At 37.6% G+C, this 19,312-nt stretch overlaps 1 protein-coding gene across 3 annotated transcripts in view; it reads left to right on the top strand.

Annotated features, from left to right (window-relative positions):
• The window catches only part of arhgap18 (Rho GTPase activating protein 18), a 35,438-nt gene that overhangs the window by 6,862 nt on the left and 9,264 nt on the right, over positions 1-19,312 (top strand). Inside the window, exons 2-11 of one of the 3 annotated variants that reach the window (XM_088626890.1) lie at positions 7,233-7,429; positions 8,051-8,286; positions 10,382-10,463; positions 11,287-11,447; positions 11,977-12,142; positions 12,430-12,521; positions 13,455-13,532; positions 16,465-16,624; positions 16,984-17,006; positions 18,400-18,606. In XM_088626890.1, the coding sequence (XP_088483016.1) occupies positions 7,233-7,429; positions 8,051-8,286; positions 10,382-10,463; positions 11,287-11,447; positions 11,977-12,142; positions 12,430-12,521; positions 13,455-13,532; positions 16,465-16,624; positions 16,984-17,006; positions 18,400-18,606 (1,402 nt within the window). Of the gene's footprint in view, positions 1-7,232; positions 7,430-8,050; positions 8,287-10,381; positions 10,464-11,286; positions 11,448-11,976; positions 12,143-12,429; positions 12,522-13,454; positions 13,533-16,464; positions 16,625-16,923; positions 17,007-18,399; positions 18,607-19,312 lie in introns of all 3 variants that reach the window. The other 2 variants (XM_088626888.1, XM_088626889.1) reach the window with 2 other exon arrangements.

The raw sequence follows: 19,312 nt of genomic DNA, 5'->3' as shown, positions 1-19,312 counted from the left end.
GAAGACTTAAGGTTTTCCTTCCCAGCACACGCTGTTCACAAAAACTGTGTCTGTCAATCTGCATCTCTCCCCTTTTCTCTCTATTGCTGGATCCTGCCTCTGGATTTCCCTGCCAGCCTTCCTTCTGTCTGCCTGGTACTCCTGATTCTCTGCATCTGTTTATTTCAGCCCTGGCCTTTGCTTCAAGTTTCACTTTCACTGTAGACTGTCATACCCTCCACTTTTCTCTGCAGCACCGATTGCAGTCCTCTGGATCCCAGTTCTTTGCCCACTGCTAGCCCTCAAGCTCTTTTGTGTGTTTGGTTTGCTAACTCATTCCTTTCCTCTTCTCCTGTGTGGTACAGGGATGGTTCCATAGATGTTGATGCTCAGATTTAAAGATTTTGGTTATAGTTTTGCTTTGAGTTATACATCTGGATAAAGAACCACATAAATCACATAAAGAAAGATTCCCATGTTAACAATCCCTGCCCTCCTTGTTTGCAAGAGCCCCTTTGCTGGTATGCAGCTCTCGCTTATGGGAATTCCTTGACTGTGCTGTGCCTGCTCTTCTCTTTCAGTTTTATTAAATCCCTTCTTGCTTTACATGTTGCTGTCTTGTCTGCTTGTCTTCATTGGCAGCAGGCAGGTTTCTTCCTACCTCCTGCAAGCTGATGTGAATTAGCCACTCTCCTTCTCGCCTCAGCCTCCCTGCCTCCTATTTCCTGTTTTTGCAAGTCTCTTTTCTGTTGCTGCTGGCATCCTGTCCGGTGCAAGGACTGCTCATGGTCCTTTTTATAGCTACCATCCAAACACCTGCAGCTCCTGTTCCCCATGCATCTCCCTCTGTCTTTCTGGGTCCTAGGACACAGAGAGTTTGAGCACAGCTGGATCATTCTGAACTGTGTATTTCTGCTGCTAGAACTTAGATTGCCTTCCCTCTTCATCTCATCCCCCAGAGCCCATCCATACCGGCACAGTCTCGAACCCCTAGTGGTTTCTGTCCTCCCCTCTCTGTCTTCTACCCCTTTTATTCCCTAATATCCTTGTTATTGACTTTGCTGATATCATGGCCTCTGCATCTGGCAGCCCTCTCCTGTCTGAAAACCTATTCAAAACCTGCTCCTCCTAACATGTAACGAAACTACTAAGACATTTTACAAGGTTGCACTGATAAGATATGATTTTCCTGAATTATTTTGCAGTCACAATCAAAATGTTCGACCACTGGTCTTCTGATGCCTATAAGCTGTTCATAAAGATGTCCATTTTTGATTTACATTTAGTTTTAGTTGACTTTTATTCCTAAAAGTTTACTGTGTTGTTTCTCACAGTTAAGTTGGTGCTTTTTTTGGTTTAGTTGTACACAACGTGTTCAATCCACATCAATACTTGAGCCCTCAAAAAAGCCTTTTGAACCGAAGCAAGCTGACACCTGGTGGTCTTGTCAATATTCTGTTTGCTAAGCAATACAAAAAACATTGCTAGGTGTTGTAATACAAACTGATTTCATCAGCCAGGCAAATGCTAACAGAGCATCTGAGGTAACAGTGCTGAAAACTCAGATAACAGATCAGTTATTTCCAGTGAATGCCACTATGATGGGTATCCTCTGCAATTGATCTTTTTGACTCAGTCTTGACTGCTCTGAAGAATAATAAACGTAAAAAGGGACGTAAAATGAAGATACTTGGGAAAAGAGGCAAGCAAGTGACCTGCGTGCACAAACTGGCGTCAGTGTAGAACAGAACCAGGAAGTTGTTGTAGATTGTAAAACAAGGGAGCAAAGCCCGTCAGCTCCCGATGGGTATTGAAATCAGTTTCAACAAGTTATTGAGATCCTGTTTTATCACCATTTTCAAATGGCTTGCAGCATTCTGAAAGATGTGACTGCACTTAATACAATAAACGATACAGTATATCCATCATTTCTAGACTTTCTAGATACAGTATATCATCATTTCTTTGCTGATGTATCTGCATTATGGGATTATGGAAGAAATTGCTGCTGACATTCATCAAGTGCAACATCTTTTAGGAAGAAAAGAGCAACAGGGTTGTGATTTCAATTCCACTCACAAATTTTACGCCTTTCTCCAACCTTATTATGCTGCTTTCATTAACATTTACAATTCTTGTATTTTGGATAGACCGTACCTGTTAGCTTAGCAGGCTGTGAATATAGCTTTCATACTTAGATCAAATATAAAAAATGATTAAACACCAGTGGGGACATCCAAACCAGTGACCTTTCTGTTCTTTTTACTTTAAACCATGAAAAAAAAACTAAATATTGACAAAGTCATTCAGGCAAATCAAGAAAACAGGAGAATTGTCCTTAAGTGAACTGTTTTCAGTGGTGAGAAGCTCAATCTTTTCTTAAAATACTTTTCAGCAGTTTTTTCAAAAACCAATGCCACATTTTAATGTCTTATAAATATCTGGCCTTAGATGAGCTTTGCTTAGGTTTTATTCAGGCTTGTAATTCTTTAAATTTTTAACTTACTTTTAATCTGTGTATTTTCTGTAAATAATTGTCTCATTCACAAGCTACTGTACAGTACTGTACCTTGGGCAGCATTAAGAGCTGTACACATTATTTGCATGTGGATATCACAGGGCAGACATGTTTGGACATCCACCCCAGTTTTCTGTTTAACCCACTGGCCAACTGGTCATCCTCTTCAGTCACACAATTTCGAATGGCAGCTCAGGGAAACCAGTGGCAGTTGGGTTTCTCCTCACCGTTGTAAGCACGCTATGATTTTCTGGATGGGTAGTGGTCCGTTGAGACACAGTATTTGGGCGGTATAATGAAAAAAATATATCTACCTTGCATTATACCGGATAGCACATTTATGTGAAATTGTAAAAAAATGTAAAAAGATTTTGTTTATCTTTAATCCTAATGGTATTATGGTAACGTATCTTAGTTTATTTCATTTGTAACATTGTATGTTACTGTATGTCTCCCACTTCCAGGAGTTTTCTATTCCGTTTTGAGAACTTGCACATCACAAAAGGTGCCGTTTTGCATTTCACTCCTTTATTTGACTGGGTAAAATTACAGTATCAGGAGTAAATCTTTATTGAGAAGTAAGTGCTAGTTTCACTTACTTCACATCGGTGCCAGACATTATTCACACTATGACTCCGCAAGACAGATGACCTTCAGATTTCAATGGGTTCCACTGTATCACTGAGTTTGCGTTGTGCACAAAGGGCCTCCTTCACTTTTCTTGTCTCACAAAGAAGTAATGCATTCTTGGTATGTTGCCACTTTGAGATAATCACTTTCACTTTGAACTAGCAAATAAAATAAAATGTATTTGTTCTGTATTTGCCTTTACTGTGTAGTTTTTTTTGTGTAGCTGGTTTAGTTTAGTATACAGTATACTGTAGTTTTTTGGTTTTAGTTTAGTATTGTGTAGCTTAATTGGTTAGCTAGGACCTACCTACTGTAGTTCTCTGTTTATTTGTATCTTGTTTTATCCATTTTCTACATTTAAAGGCTAATTGCAGAATTGCACAAATACAGTCATTTCCTTGTTATTTTCTAATTGCATTAAACAATGGCTTGGCACACCAGTTAAAGAATAGCTTTATTTGTTTTCAGGCAGGTATTACAGCTGTTTATTATTGTATAATGAAAATACAACTTTATCAAAGGCAATATGAATAAAAACACATTTGACAATAATGAAAATCTCCAAATTTAAGTACTGTACTTATATTTTTAACAGCTGTGACCTGGATTCTAGTCTTTCGTTACTATTTATTTATAACTCAGAAGACCTGCTGCTGAGTTTTTAATAGATTTGTCAGGCTATATTACTCGAAGGCTTACTGGACTGTATTTCAGTCTGTATTTCTTGAACACCTACTGGACAGTATTTCAGTGTACAGTTCATAATTAGACTCTCTAAATATGTTTAAGGCTTCTAATTCTGTTATTGTAAGGCTTGATCTTATCATTTTCATACTGTTTAATGTAGAGATGTCTGTGTTTTAAAATCTACCTTCTTTATTTAAACATATCCTAGTAACTCAAATTGATCAGTTCCTCCCAGTGAAGTTAAGGTGCTGCTGTATTCAAAGTTTTCAATCTAACCTTTAACTCTGGAGCACGGATGTAGGGGTAGCTTTGGTTATTCCTTCCATAAATTGCCAAATCTCGTATTTTCCTTCTCTATATTGTATTGCTCTGAGTTTCTATACTGTCAATGTACTTTATACACGCAGTACTGCTTTTCAGGAGAAACATGACCTTTGTCTTTTGTTTGTATTTATTGCTGTTGGGGCTTTATAATTTGTGAGCAAATGTCTTCATACTGTATGGTAAATGTGAGGTGGGTTGTGCAACTGTGGATTTTCGGTGTAGAAAAACTAGAAAAACTTCTTCACAGTCCTATTCTCGGAGCCCTGCAAGTCTTAAACGCTACCAACGTGTTCTCAGAAGTTTCAAAAACTTATCATCTCAGCAGGGAGAACACTTAGTTGTGTGGTTTTTATTTATTCTTAGTGTATGTGTTTACTTGCACTATGTATTTGTTAAGGGGAACACAACGCTAATTTTATATTTCTTTTTATAAAGAGTCGGCATTGACTACTGCATTTCAAACCACAGCCAAAGTGAAATGTACACAGTAATGTGCAAAAGCATCAGATTTCCATCATAAAACAGGTGGCAACCATGCAGTACTTTCAAAAAGTTCACAATTTGTGCTAAATTCGGAACTTGCAAAATATTGTGCTACTGTATATTTATTTATTTTGTTACCGAGACTTAACAAGTGGTCTAAGAAATTGGGACTGCAGTTCCCCTTTAAACTCTTGATATTCAGAACAAATGATTTGACATGGGACCCAGTTCTTAATCGAGAATGGAGGACCTGTTTTTCCATATGAGATATGACCCACATTTCTCCTTTTTTGTAGGATGCAAGTGCTATTCCTCTGCAGCTGTTCTCAGTCCTGAGAGTCTGGGGGCAGAACTGCTGAGTTTTCCAAATGTGTTTTTTTGTTTTCACTGCTGAATCTGTAACTTCGTATAGACAGGCCATAATTCTGGAAAAAAGGACTCTGAAAATCTGCTGCTGGAACAACAGTTCTGTGTTGCTTTTAAGTAAAATTGTTTGAAGATGTTTAATAAGTTATTCATTATTTCTACCATGAACAGCATTGACAAAAAGCCATTGACATGGCTTGAAAAAAAGATGAAATATGAGAACCAATTTGATAAATACAGCAACTTAACTCTTTATAAATCTAGTCTTTATAAATCTTTTTGAAGATGCATCACATTGGATTTTGGATATTTCTGGACTCTTGCATTCTTTGATATTCAGAAATTAATAGTTCTGATTCTCATATTTTTTACAAACATAAACACTTTAATATAAAGCATTATTTGTATTTTTGTACATATACTGTAGCAAACATACTAGAAACAGGTTTAAAGAGGAAGAAATCACTACCTGTTACACAACAAAGAATATGTTCTTGGGACAGAAATCACCCCTATATTCTCTTTCTCTATTTGGAAACAGTTTGCCAAAATCAAAAGTGAACAACATTATAACAACTATTTCTTTCAATAATATTTTAATTGGCCTCCATTAAAATATTGTCAGAAGTACGCTAGCCTATAAGCTTTTAGAATTGTTTTTTGTATGCAAAGAAACCCCAGAGTCTCCAGCTCACACACAACTTATTTTTTATAGGGCCTGATCCAGACAACATAACCAGAAAGAGCCAGAAACTGTACATCTGAAACAACATTTACAGTTGGCTATAGCAGTATACGGTAGACCTGTGTCAAAAAATGAGAGTGTATACTTACTGTATGTTAACTTTTCTGTTCAGAAGGAAGGAGGAAAATATGTAAAACATAATGATGAAAATAAAATAAATGTGTAGTAACTCAGTCATCGAGAGATATTGCAGTACTTCTCTGACACTGGCTGCTGGATATAGGGCTCTAGTGAGGTGGTGGCGCCTCTGCACACAGGATATCATCAGCCTGGCTTGTTCTCAGGGGAGACTTGCTCAGCTGCATCTGGAAGAATATTTGCTCACATACTGTACAGTATGTAAGTGAGCAAATTGAGTATTCTAAACATGGAGACTAATTTCAGTGCTTCTCTACAGAGAATGGAATGTTGCTTATGATTCAATGACTGGTAAAAGCCCAAGAAAGTCACTTCTCTGCATCTGCTCTTCGGAGCAGCGGAGCACTGTGGTTAAGTTACTTTGATCTGGACGCCATCAGGAACATTCTCTGCCTCCACAGAGAGCAGATCCAAAACGAGTTTGAACACAGCTGGGTCATTCTGAATCTGGTTATTCTGCTGCAAAAACGGCTGTCGTACATCTCTGAGTGTGCTTGAATGATGGCTCCAGTTGTAGGTCTTGCCTGCAAAGGCATCCTAGCTTGTTGGAAAAAGTTGAAAAAGCACCTTCCAACTCACTTAGCTTTCCTTGAGCACACTTAATGAACAGAGCCCAGAGATTCCCTTCAAATCCACAGACTGCCTCCAGCATCTTGCAAATACTTCAGTACTCCTTCATATTCAGCTGTATTGTTTTATCTGTCAAACATACCGTAGGACATCAGCCATCTAGTCACAGTTTTCCACAATGGACATGCCCCTTCCCTTCTATTGTTGAAGAGACTTTGTTTCACTTCCTGGAGCAAAAAACTGTTGCAAAACATTTTAAGTGCTTGGGCACCACACTTCTGCGATCGAGAATGTCATCATACATTGCACCTAAAAAGGCTGTAATTCCTGGTGGTTAAGAGATTGCATAAAGTTAACTGTTTAACTTCAGATTCTTTGAATTTGAGATATTTCACACACGGTGCCTCCTGATGCAGTCTGACCTAGCTCCATATGTTTCTTTAAAATTGAATAAACTGAGCAAATAAATAAACTGGAGTGGTCCTTCGTGTTGCTCCATCGGTGATGAGTGTTGAAAACTGATATAATGTTTCTACAGTATTATTGATACTCTCTAGATGATCATGGATGTAGTTGTTCAGATTTTATTATTGTTCAGCCATGATAATAATGGGTGAAAATTCAATATAATTGGTGTTTTACACCACTGGCGTGCATTTTCAGCTACTTACAATCTAATAGGAGTTCACAGCTCAGAGTTTTCCAATAGTTCAGAAAATGATGACGATATAATGCTATATGTACGTACCTGTATGACACACATCCCATGTGTTTACTGCCTGCTTCTTGCAGCCGCAGGTCAGGCCACTACAATGTCCACAGTCATGCCACAAATGCTGTGGAGAAGCGGCCATACAGCCGCTGCAGTTCTCAGGATTCCTTGGATGACCTGTCAATGGATGACTACTGGACAGAGGTGGAGAATATGGACAAGACCAGGAGCAACGACCAGGAGCAGCAGGAGGAAGTGCTAGTGAAAGTCCCTGATGGTATCTGCTACTTTCCCTCTCTTTGTTCCCGGGGTTATGCAGCTCAGGAGGACAAGAGATCTTAAGCCCAAGTTTCTGAGCATGATGTTTCAATGTTCTCAGTGCTGTTTTACTTTCTGAGGTTGTGATGTAATCTAAATGTGGATTTCCTTACTGCAAAATACAATAAGTGTTCTTCAGTTCAATTTTGTAGTTAATGAAACGTGCAGGATTTTATGTTTCTGCTCAAAGATCTGTTAAACGTTTAGTGTTTTTTTTAACGCATAATTGAAAAAACTGAAGAAATTCAATAACATTTAAAGGGATATCATGCACTGAATATCAGGCCTATTGTAAAAGGCATGATTATCGCTCAACATACAGTATATTATTGCTACTGTATATTATTACAAGAAACAGTGTTTCATGGTAACTTATTATGAAAACTCTTATTGTTGAGTACTGAATGTATTTTTAAATAATCCCAAACAGCTCTAAATCAATTCACTGATATATCAATTCCTTAAAGTCGTCATGCTGTATTTTTAGATGAGCCTCCATTGATGTCCTCCTAGCAACTTTTAAGAACTCTTTTTAAAGCAAGCTGAAATGATATCAACACATTTTGCTCCCCCGTGACAGACGGGGAACTTGAAGAAGAGTGGCTGAAGGAAGCTGGCTTGTCTAATCTCATCGGGGACCCGTTGGCAGATCCTCAGGAAAGCATCGTCCTGCTGTCCACACTCACCCGCACGCAGGCTGCAGCAGTGGAGAGGCGAGTGGAGACACTAAAACAGACTTTGCGGAAAAAGAATAAACAGTACCAGGTCCCAGATGTGCGAGACGTCTTCGGCTTGTCAGGTGCACAAAACACGAAGGTAGGAGCCATGTGTTCATCCGCGATACTCTGATATTGTAAAATCTCCAGGATATCAGGGACGTTAATGTGTTGGGGATGCAGCTCAGTGTTGGAGCACATGCTTTGCGTGTATGAGGTCTCAGGTTCAATCCCCAGCACCTCCTGGAGCTTTATTTTTTTTTTTGCCAGCAGCGGTATCACCCTGCAGCTCACAACAGGCAGCCCACTGAAGCTCAGCAGGTGTGAGCCTGGTCAGTACCTGGATGTGAGACCTCCTGGGAAAAACTTAGGTTGCTTCTGGAAGAGATGTTAGTGGGGCCAGTAGGGGAAGCTCACCCTGCAGTCTGTATGGGTCCTAATGCCCCAGTTATTTGAGATGTAAAATTAAGATCCTGACACTCTGTGGTCATTAAAAATCCCAGAGAATTTCTTGAAAAGTGTAGGTGTGTCACCCCAGCATTTCCCATTGACCTTTACCAGTCATGGCCTCCTAATAATCCTCAACTCTGAACTGGCTTCATCACTCTGCTCTCCCCACTGAGAGCTGGTGTGTGGGGAGAGTACTGGCGCACTCTGGCTGCCATTCAGGTGGTGGTGGAGGGGAGTCCCCATTACCTGTAAAGCGCTTTGAGTGCAGTGGCCAGAAAAGTGCTATATAAGTGTAAGGAATTAGTATTTGTTAAATGTCTGGTCTTCAACAATTGTGGATCTCAAGTAAGTAACAGAAGTACAAATAAATGTAAGTAAATGCCAGGTTATGTGTTCTTTTTTTTTACTGATGTAAAGGTGCATAAATCAAGTTAACCTTTAAACCCATTACCAGCACTTATTTGTAAGCCTATTGTAGGAAAAAAAAAGTTAGAAATGAGAGAAAACCATTCGGCCTGTTTAGCCTGTTTTAGAGTTCGCAGTTAATTGATTGAAAGAGCTCTCACAAGCATTTTCTGAAAGAAGCCAGGGTTTCGACTTGAAGGACGTGGATGGGTAGCTTGTTCAGACACCCACAGCCCTTTAGTAAATGAGTACCTCTTGTTCTTGCTTTTAAAAGCACTTTCACATACAGTAGTTTCCACTGGTGTCTGAAGAAAACCACTGGGCTAACTTAGTCAAAGGCTTTGAGGAGTTTGAATACTTGTATCAGGTTCCCTCAAAGTCTTTGGTGTTTGAGGCTAAAAAACGTTCCTTTAGCTTATCAGTGTAACACCTACCTTAAAACCCAGAATGTATCTAGTAATTCTTCTCTGGACTGATTTCACAGCAGTAATATCTTTCCAAACAGTTATTTAGTTATACAGTATTCACAATGATGTCATATTTGTGCTTAACAACTTTAACATAACATCCCTTCTATGCTTTTATTTTTATCCTAGTATATGTTACTTAATTACTTCCCCACATTGTCTAGAAAGAAAATAATATATCAACTTAACCACCTTTGTCTTTTTCTATAAATAGCCTCTTCTTGCACGGTTTCCCATTTTGTATCTATTGTTTGTGATTGTACTACATGTTTGCAATAGCCTGCATTTGTCTACATTAAACATCATCTGCCAGGTGTCTGGGCAGTTTAGAAACACCAAGGTGACTGTTTAACAAATTAAAAAAATATTGCTATCACTTCCATACTTTGTTGTATAAATAAAGCTGAAATCTGTAATACTGTATACTGCTTATATACAGTACCGTGCATGAACAAATTATTTTAATAAAATCATAGTTTTACTTGACGTGTTGACAGAAGGGTTGTAGAAGTTGCACATGATGATATAAACGACTTTTAATAATAGTGACTTCCCGGATTTAACTTTTAACTGTATATTTAGAGAAGTTCCATATTAAATCTCTAAAAGTCACTGGTACACAGATGCTGAAGCAGAAACTATAAATAAACACCCAGGAGTTTAGAACAAGTTTCATTGTTAAAGCAAATTCTAGTGCACTATGTAAAAATAAGCAGAAATGTTTTTGAAACACAAGCACGTTTTCTTACATTGATGTCCAACCCCTTAAATGTATGGTTTATTGTCTGTGTATGTTTAGTGATTTATCCTGGCAACATACTGTAGATATATACCCGTACCTTATACATGTGATGAAGCAACAACTTTATTTAGGGTTTTTATTTTCAGCTCTCTGATAACGATGATGTTCCTGCTGAAAGAAGCGAAAATGGAAAACAGGATGTTGTATCAGATGGTATGTGAGGCAGTTCTGAACTTGTATGAACATTATAGAAAGAACATTATTTTTGAAGTTCTTTTGAATTCCTTAGACTCATACCTGCCTGATATTAGCTGTAATAATTCATTTTATTGTTTCTTGCACACCGGTACCAGCTATTTTATTTTCTAATTCGTTTCTATTTGTAATGATGTGACATGGAAATGTGTTTTTGTTTTCAGCAAAACAATGTCAGTGTATAATGCTCAGATAATACTGTAATGTTATGTCTCATAATTTTCCATTTCTCTGTGTTTTGCTTCTTAAGAAATGACACGATCAGTGACACAGGACGTTAGCAAGCAGATGAGAACAGTGGAGAATGAAAGTACTGTACAGGCTGAACAGTAGCAAAAGGGGAAGCAGTACATGACTTGCAGGAAGAGGTCTTGTTCAGTTTAACATTGAGCTTTACACTGAAACGTCAACGAAAAAGTTATTTGAATTTTCAAACCCCGGTACTTTAATTCATAGTCGAGACAGTTGTTTAAATTGTTGAACCACTTGAGAAATTTAGCTCTGTTGAATGTCTGCATTCATAGCTGCAGGACATTTGTCTTACACTCTTGTGAAGTCTTTAGGAGCCTTCAAAACTGTCCCTTTAAAGACTGTATAATTATCTCCATTTGTGCCATGTGAGGACTTTTGCCTATGACTTTATCAGATGTTCTTTATGAATAAAGTAGAATAGAAAGTGGTTAATAGGAAATAATTATTTATAGAAATGCCACTGTTCCTTCATTACACTTATTGTTTTCTAAGAAGGCTGATACCAAGACTTTTCCCGTTTTCTGCACAGATGTAACAAATGTCAGTGGGAATGTCCACCCAAAGCAGGATGTAGCTGTATCGGAAACTGACATTAATTTGGAGATCTCATTCTCGGAGCAGGCGGTCAGCTTCAAGGAGAAGTTGAAGAATACCAAGGCACAAGATGATGAGGATGATGCACACCTACCTGTAAGTGACTTTAAATAATGTGTAGAGAGATTTAAAGACTTTCATTCTAGTGCCAACATTGCAGAGGATGTTAAAAGATTTCAAAATCAGAAGTAACCATTGAACAATGTCAGTTTTGCTTTTTTTACACCTTGGCCATCTAAGTTATTTATTACAGCTTTTCATTTTAAAAATATGAACATTTCTAATCATTCATCAAACAAATTTTGTTGAGATTTGGCTTTTATATAATATAATAATTGTATAATAATGCTCTGATTAACGTTATATTTTGCAGTTAGCAATTTGACTCTTTGAGTGTAGACACATATGGAAAATGACCGTTTCTAAATCAGCTGTAGTTCAGTGTGTTGGAGAACTGATTTTGATTGATAGGGAGTGGAAAAGCAAACGTAAAGCTCATGAAGCTCTTTTTTTCAACTGCTTGATTTCACTAGCGTTCTGTGCTGTGTCTTGTACATTTCTGTACATAAAACTTATTGTTTTGTGGTTAAATATTTAAATAAACATATTTTTTGTTTTCTTTAAGGATTTTAAATTACCAAAAGACAAAACTGGTACAACAAAAATTGGAGATTTGGCTTCACAGGACATGAAGAAAGTTCGCTCCCTGGCATTGATTGAACTGACTGCTTTGTTCGATGCATTTGGAATTGAATTTAAAGCTCTTAAATCTGTGAAAAGTAAATTAAAAGGTGAGAAAAACACACTTTTGCAGTGGGATTTTTCTTTCTCTACCATATGCTATAGATACCTGTATTGTGTGTTTCGTTTTTAAATGTCTTGTCAGTTTTTATTTTATTATGTGGTATTAATTTATCGAAGTACGTACAGTAGATAAATACAGCATGTTGTTTTTTTATCTATTTACATTTATTTATTTTTTCTGCCTGGAGAATATTTGTCCTTTCAAATTGTATTATCGTTGTGTGATAGGAGCAATATACTGTCTCCCACAGTGCATTTACTTTGCTTTCTGTAGAGTCGGGCCTGTTTGGAGTACCCCTGACAACCTTGCTGGAACAGGATCAAAAGAAAGTGCAAGGCACCAGAGTGCCACTTATACTACACAAAGTAAGTGTCAAGTTCAGATTACACAGTTGACTGTTTCACAAACGCAAATCAGTCTCCATATTAAAGGGCAAGTCATTACTATTCTTCTTCATACAAATATTCTTGCTGTTATTTTAATTAAGTACTTTTATTATGACTTAATCCTTGCACAACAATATGATATCAAATTACTAAATTAACTACAGAGTCCTTGTAATGTTGACAATGGAGATGGGAACTTGGACAAGGTGATGGAAAACAAGGAGAAAGAAATTTAGTGCAGTAGTAAAAAGCATGGTAAAATGGTTGCATTCCAATGTAGATCTCCCTTTGCAAAGTTTTATTCGAATGTAGTATTGTAAAGTTTAAGTATGAAAATTGAGTGAACTTCAGTGTTAGTGATAAAAAATAAACCAGCCTCGGTGAAAATTTAAAGCTTGGTTGTAAAAAACTATCTTAGGCACTTAGTAATTATAACATTTACCTAAAAACCAAACAAAGCTACTTTTAACCAAAACAGTTTTGCAATTCGTACAATGCTGTTATTGTCAATTGGATGCATTTGTGGTTTACATTCTGCCCTAAATTAGATAATGATAATTAGATAATTGCTTCAAGGGTCGAGGAGGGAGTTTTTTGTGGTTAAACAAAATGAAAATTGTGTTTTGTGTCAGAGTAATCCCAGTTGCTAACATGGCAAATTATCCTAACTGCTGCTATTTTAGTGAAAAAGCGACTTTTATAAAGATTTAAACCACACTTTGTAGTTACAGGTATTTTGTATTACATTATTTCATTTAGTATTGACATTTCCATTGTTAAGAAAAGACTTCCTACACTCTAGTACAAATTAAGTACATTTACTTTTTTAAAATGATTAGTTACTGTATGTTTTTCTCTTAAAAGGATAAGCGTTGATCCAGATTTTCTAAAAACCCTGTTTCCGTGTTGTAGATTATTTCTCACATAGAAGAGGAAGGTCTTGAAACAGAAGGTCTGCTGAGAATACCAGGAGTGGCTACAAGAGTCAAGGTCAGTTCTCTCAGCCTTTAAAAAACTGTAATTAAAATAATTAAACCCTTTCTCCAGGTCATTCTTATTAAATTAATTACTTTTCTGTGGTGATTAGGCTACACACTCTCTGTCAAAACCAGCCTCTGCACTCCGTACTATACAGGCGGAGCAGTGGCTCTGTGGCTCTGTGGCTCAGGATCTGCGCCTGTGGCTGGAAGGTTGCCACTTCAAATCCGACAGCTGGTGGAGGAATCCTACTCCGTTGGGCCCCTGAGCAAGGCCCTTAACCCTAACTGCTCCAGGGGTGCCGTATAAATGGCTGACCCTGTGCTCTGACCTCCAGCTTCTCTCCCTGTCTGTGTGTCTCATGGAGAGCAAGCTGGGGTATGCGAAAAGACAAATTCCTAATGCAAGAAATTGTATATGGCCAATAAAGTGATCTTATCTTATCTTATATATGTATGCAGTAATTAAAAGGGGAGGAAGAACATAATAAACATAAGAGCATAAGAACATACAAAAAACAGATCAGTCACCTTTAGGTAATTAGTAGCTGACTGATTCAGGCATCTCATCCAGCTCATTCTTGAAATAAGCCAGGACATCCACTTCTACAACTTGATTAGTTAGCTTTTGCCACACTCCCTCAACCATTTGGGTAAAAACATGTCATTTGGTCTCGGTTTTAAAAGCACTTACACATAGTTCCTTCGGCAGTGCAATGTCTTTTTTGAGCCGATTCTGGACTTTGTGGCAATTACCAGTAGTCTGGCGTTTGAAATTGCTCCAGGACGCTCCTCAACTCACAAAAGTTGCAGATCACTTTTTTTCAACACTGTTTTTGGGAAGTGTTAAAGTTTTGAAGGCATTTTTGTGTGTGAGGTGTGGGGAAGAAACAATGTATTGAATGTTGCCGGCCATCCTCCTTACAGTTATCAGCTTTTCTGCTCTTCCTCTGACACTTTTACTTGCAGACTAGCTTCATCCTTACTGAATGTACGAGATGTGCATGTTACTGACTTGCAAAGGGGCAATTGACTGACAAAATACTTGCAAAATGTTTGCAAAATACTGAGATCTGGCTCCAAAGGAGTTAACACTATTCACATCTCATTCCACCCATTAGGAAGATGACACACCAAACATTGTGACATGGTATTATACACCAAGGACATGACAACAGTCACACGCAGAACATCAGACATCTAAATCACTGTTTGAAGCCTCAGATTGGAGGTTGATTGTCAATCAAAGACATGCAATCAAATGACATAAAGACCTTTTAGAATTAACAAAAGTTGAATTTATCTTAATCTCTCAAAATAATTATTTAAATCTGAATTTTGAAATGTTTCACCTAAAGAAGAGTAATGGTTGTTGAAGTATGATAATGTGGGAAATTAAATGGGGGTGCAAATTCACTTTTTTTACTGATTGCTCTAGATAGGTGTGAGTAAAGGGAACACACCTGTCTGCTGTCGCTCTATTGACCTGAAAAACATTCTGTCAATTTCACCAAACCAAAGTACTACAAATCTTCACTTCTACAGAAACTGATCCCTATCTCCTCTAGTCTCTGAAGTGTATTTCTCCCAAATCATTCATTTCAATGTTAATGCAGGATCCTTCTTCATTCACCTGCCTAGGATTTTAATCCTCAAGCCAAGTGATTGGAAAGGTCAAATTAGTATTAAATCTCTTCTATAGTGGGTGGCTTTTTTGGCTATGAATGTTAATATTGGGAGGTGCTATCTAGACATCCAGAAAATCTCACAAAGGAACAGTCAATATTTTTGTAAATGAAATGCTGGAATAAAAGGATGATCATGTTAACATACTGATTTCTTTTAATTGTAATTAACTGTATAATTGAAATATTAAATTACAGAATGAGAAAGCAAGTTTCATGTAAGCATTATGCACTGCCAGAATAATTTTCTTCTCTTATCAGACTCCACAAGGTGAAATTATGTACAATACACTATCCTTCCTGTATTTGCATATTTTATTGTAGTTTTTTACTATTACAGTATTCCTCTCTTTGAACACGTTTCACACATTCTGGAATTGCTACATGTGAAAAATACCAAATACTTTGTGGATTTGATCTGTGCCAACTTAAACCTTTCAAGACGAATTTAGAGTTCTGAAAGCATATTGCTGGATAATGTAGGGAGATGCTATCACATCATGGTTAGATGATCATGAAAACTCCAGCAAAGTAGCATCATGTGTAAGGCATGCATATAATCTGTCACACATATCATTTATCCATCTACCCATATTCACAGCGCGTGTGCCTTGTTCCATCACATGACCCAAACACACAAACACTTACTCACTCAGGAGTACAGGAGCCATCTAGAGATGCCATCTAACCAGGACTGCAAGAGGAAACCGGAGCACCTGGAGACAACTTACACAGACACAAAGAGAACATACTGTACTGTACGAATATAAACATTCTGTAGGTTTCCCCAGCCTGGAATCAAACCAAGGACCCTAGTGTGGTTAGACAGATTAGTCACCGTCATGCCACTGTGCCATTCATTAAGATAGATAGATACTTTATTGATCCCGTGAGGGAAATTGCAGTGCAACAGCAGCTTAACACACACAACACAGCCACAGTGTAAGGAATTATATAATAATAGTACAATACATACAATACAATACAAGAGTTACTCACAGTCCGGACACACAAGAACAAGAACCGGACCGGACAGTCCGGACACGTAAGTTAAAGAACCATTTAATTTTCTTTTTCTTTGGAATATGGAGGTAGGGGTTAGCTAAGGTAATGCATTGTGTAATCTCTCTGTGTTTAAATACTCCTGTGTGATGTTAATGATTGAAACTTTATTTTGTTTGACCTTACTGGGTCATCTAGAAATGAAACTAACTAGAACGTAGTCTTAATACAATCTCTCTGTCATCTTATTTCTACTAGACCATTTGCGAGGAGCTGGAAGCTAAGTTCTATGAGGGAACCTTTGTCTGGGACAGTGTGAAGCAGCATGATGCTGCCAGCCTGCTGAAGCTTTTCATCAGGGAGCTGCCACACCCATTGCTAACTCTGGAATACCTCAACGCTTTCATAGCTGTGCAAAGTAGGTTCACAGAAGCGCTCTGAAACCCTTGGCATTTAAATGCTACCTAGCAATCAAGTCATAAATAGTTTCATGATTTATCTTACTGGTGTAGTTAATTACGTTTCCTCACTTTCTTGAGCTTATTGCTTTGAATCATTTCTCATTTTTATCATTCTGAAAAGTGTGTTGACATATGTGTTATCATTTTTTATGTATACTGTACTCAGTGTTTCAGTTTCTTTCTTTCATTGAATAGAAAAAAATAAGGCTACTGTAATGCAGTTGTTGTATTTACCAACATTGGATCTTCTGAACAGAATTACCCACGAAGAAACAACAACTTCAAGCCCTTAATCTTCTCCTGCTGCTTCTTCCAGAACCTAACAGGGGTACCTTAAAGGTAGGATCTAGGAAATTCCTTTAAATATTCCAGTTATTTCTTTCTTAGTTTGTCTCAAAATATGTTGTCCAAGTCGTATGTTTGAAACGGACAAGTACACGTACACTAGCTTGTCCATCCATCGCAGGGCACACACAAACAGCTGGACACTCACACCAGGGTCATTTTTCCCACAAGACAATCAACCTACTGCACAGTACCAGTGTGTACCAGTGTGGAAACCCACGCGAACACAGGGAGAATATACTGTACAAACTCCACAAACCCCATTTAGCACCCCAGGTCTGGACTTGAACCCTGGGCACCAGCCCTGTGAGGCAACAACACTAAGCACAGCCCCACTGTGCTGCCTACTCAAGCTTCTGCTGATTTTGATTTTGGTCATTGCTCCCTGTGAAAGTGCTGCTGTGTTCACACCACTGCCCTCTGGTGTTGAGGCCAACAAGAGGAGTTTTAAGAACGAAGAAGTGCTGTGCCTTTGCACCAATAACTTGGATCTTGCCGATAATCTGATAATCCTGAATAACAATTTCAGAACCCGATAATCCTGAATGTCTCAGTAACCCATAAATTCCATATTTGTTTTAATATCCATCCCGCTTTTAAGGTTTTCAAAACTGCACATCACTAAATACAGTTTAATTATTTTAAAAATAGCAAACAGCAAATACTAAAAAATGTTGCACCACAACACCGATCTGATCAGGATCGACATTGATGTGGATGGTGAGACTATTGTCTCCAACCGTGACTCACTTGTTTTTCTGGTATAAAGTCTTGCTGGCAAGTACAGTCCATGTTTTCAATAAAGAAAACAACAGAAATGGCATGTGACAAACCGCACACCACTCAGGGACATCTGTGGCTGTGCTGAAGTCATGCAGTATTGCACAAACCTCATGAAAGTGCAAAGGTTATCCAAAAAACACTATTATTATTAACATCATTAAAGGAAGTCGTAGGTTTGTATTGCCAGTTGGTGGTAAGTATCTAAGCCTTTGACATCACACGCACATAATAGTGGAATTGTATGTGATCTAACAGTTGCTGTGTTCAAAATCATTCACATATATGATTCAAAACGTAAAATGTTATTAAAAAGAGAGTGATAAACATGTGAGGTGCCTCCACATTCTTTGTTCTTTATTTTTTTTCCAATTAGTCAAAAGCAAAAAATATTCAAGAGAAAATAAAACAATACATACATTTTACATGAACACTCTCTTCGTTCTCTTAGGACTTTGAAATATTTACTGTACGCATGAATGAATAGCCTAAAGAGAACCTGAATGTGTTTTTCCCAGAATGGCTCTCTTACTCTAGGTAATTATAGCACTAAACAATGAGATATTGTTTTTTTATGGTGTGCTATTGTCTGTCTCTTATATTCAAGGCACTGGTGGAATTTCTACAAAGAGTGATAAACAACAGAGAGAAGAATAAAATGACATTGAAAAATGTTGCTGTTGTAATGGCTCCCAATCTCTTCATGTGCAAGGGTGTGCGCTCCAAGGCCAGTGATCAACAGGAGTTTGCTGTGGCTACTGGGACAGCAAATATTGTGTGGCTCCTCATAAGATACCAAAACGTTCTCTGGACGGTAAACAGCTTTTACCTTCTTACAATTGCTAACAAAGAGAATCTCTTCATTTTAACCAGTCAATGTTTTTCCGAGATGAATTAACTGTTTTGTTATGCATTGCAATGATTTGATTGCAAGACATTGAGACTTATTTAAGGACTCTTGAATAACTGCAACAGCAGTTAGGTACTAGGGTGGATTTTTATGTTTACAGTGTTTTAGCCCTGAACCATTTTGTTCTTTGAATTAACTGAGCCTATACCACTTTATTAACAAAAATTCATACTGTAGTTCCCTTATTGTGTACCTCACTCAGATTAAAACTAGTGCCTATGAGTGGATCAGTCTACACCACTCCTTGATTTAAGGTGATTTCACATTCTAGTTCACCAGTGCATTGCATCAATAATGACAGCAAAGTGCAGTTAAAACAAGTGCATCACAACTTTTCCAAAATAATCACGATGGAATGAGTTAAAGAATTCAATGCAGATGTTTATGAAAAAAAGTGAAATACACTAACACTACTAGCTATATTAATGTTATAGTTATATTAATAGTATTGTTAATGACATTCAAGAACTTATTTTTTTAGCTACTAAAATCCCTTTAGTTACAGTACTTGATTCCGTATGAATATTACTTATTAAGTGAATTTGAAGAAGTAAGACTACAGATTAAATGAACCAAATGTTTTCACTAACATCTCATGCACTAGAACTGC

This window comes from Lepisosteus platostomus, chromosome 3, assembly GCF_059453375.1.
Source record: "Lepisosteus platostomus isolate fLepPlt1 chromosome 3, fLepPlt1.hap1, whole genome shotgun sequence".
NCBI classification, from domain to species: domain Eukaryota; kingdom Metazoa; phylum Chordata; class Actinopteri; order Semionotiformes; family Lepisosteidae; genus Lepisosteus; species Lepisosteus platostomus.
The sequence above is the reverse complement of the archived record's forward strand: the minus strand, read 5'-3'. Positions and strand labels throughout refer to the sequence as shown.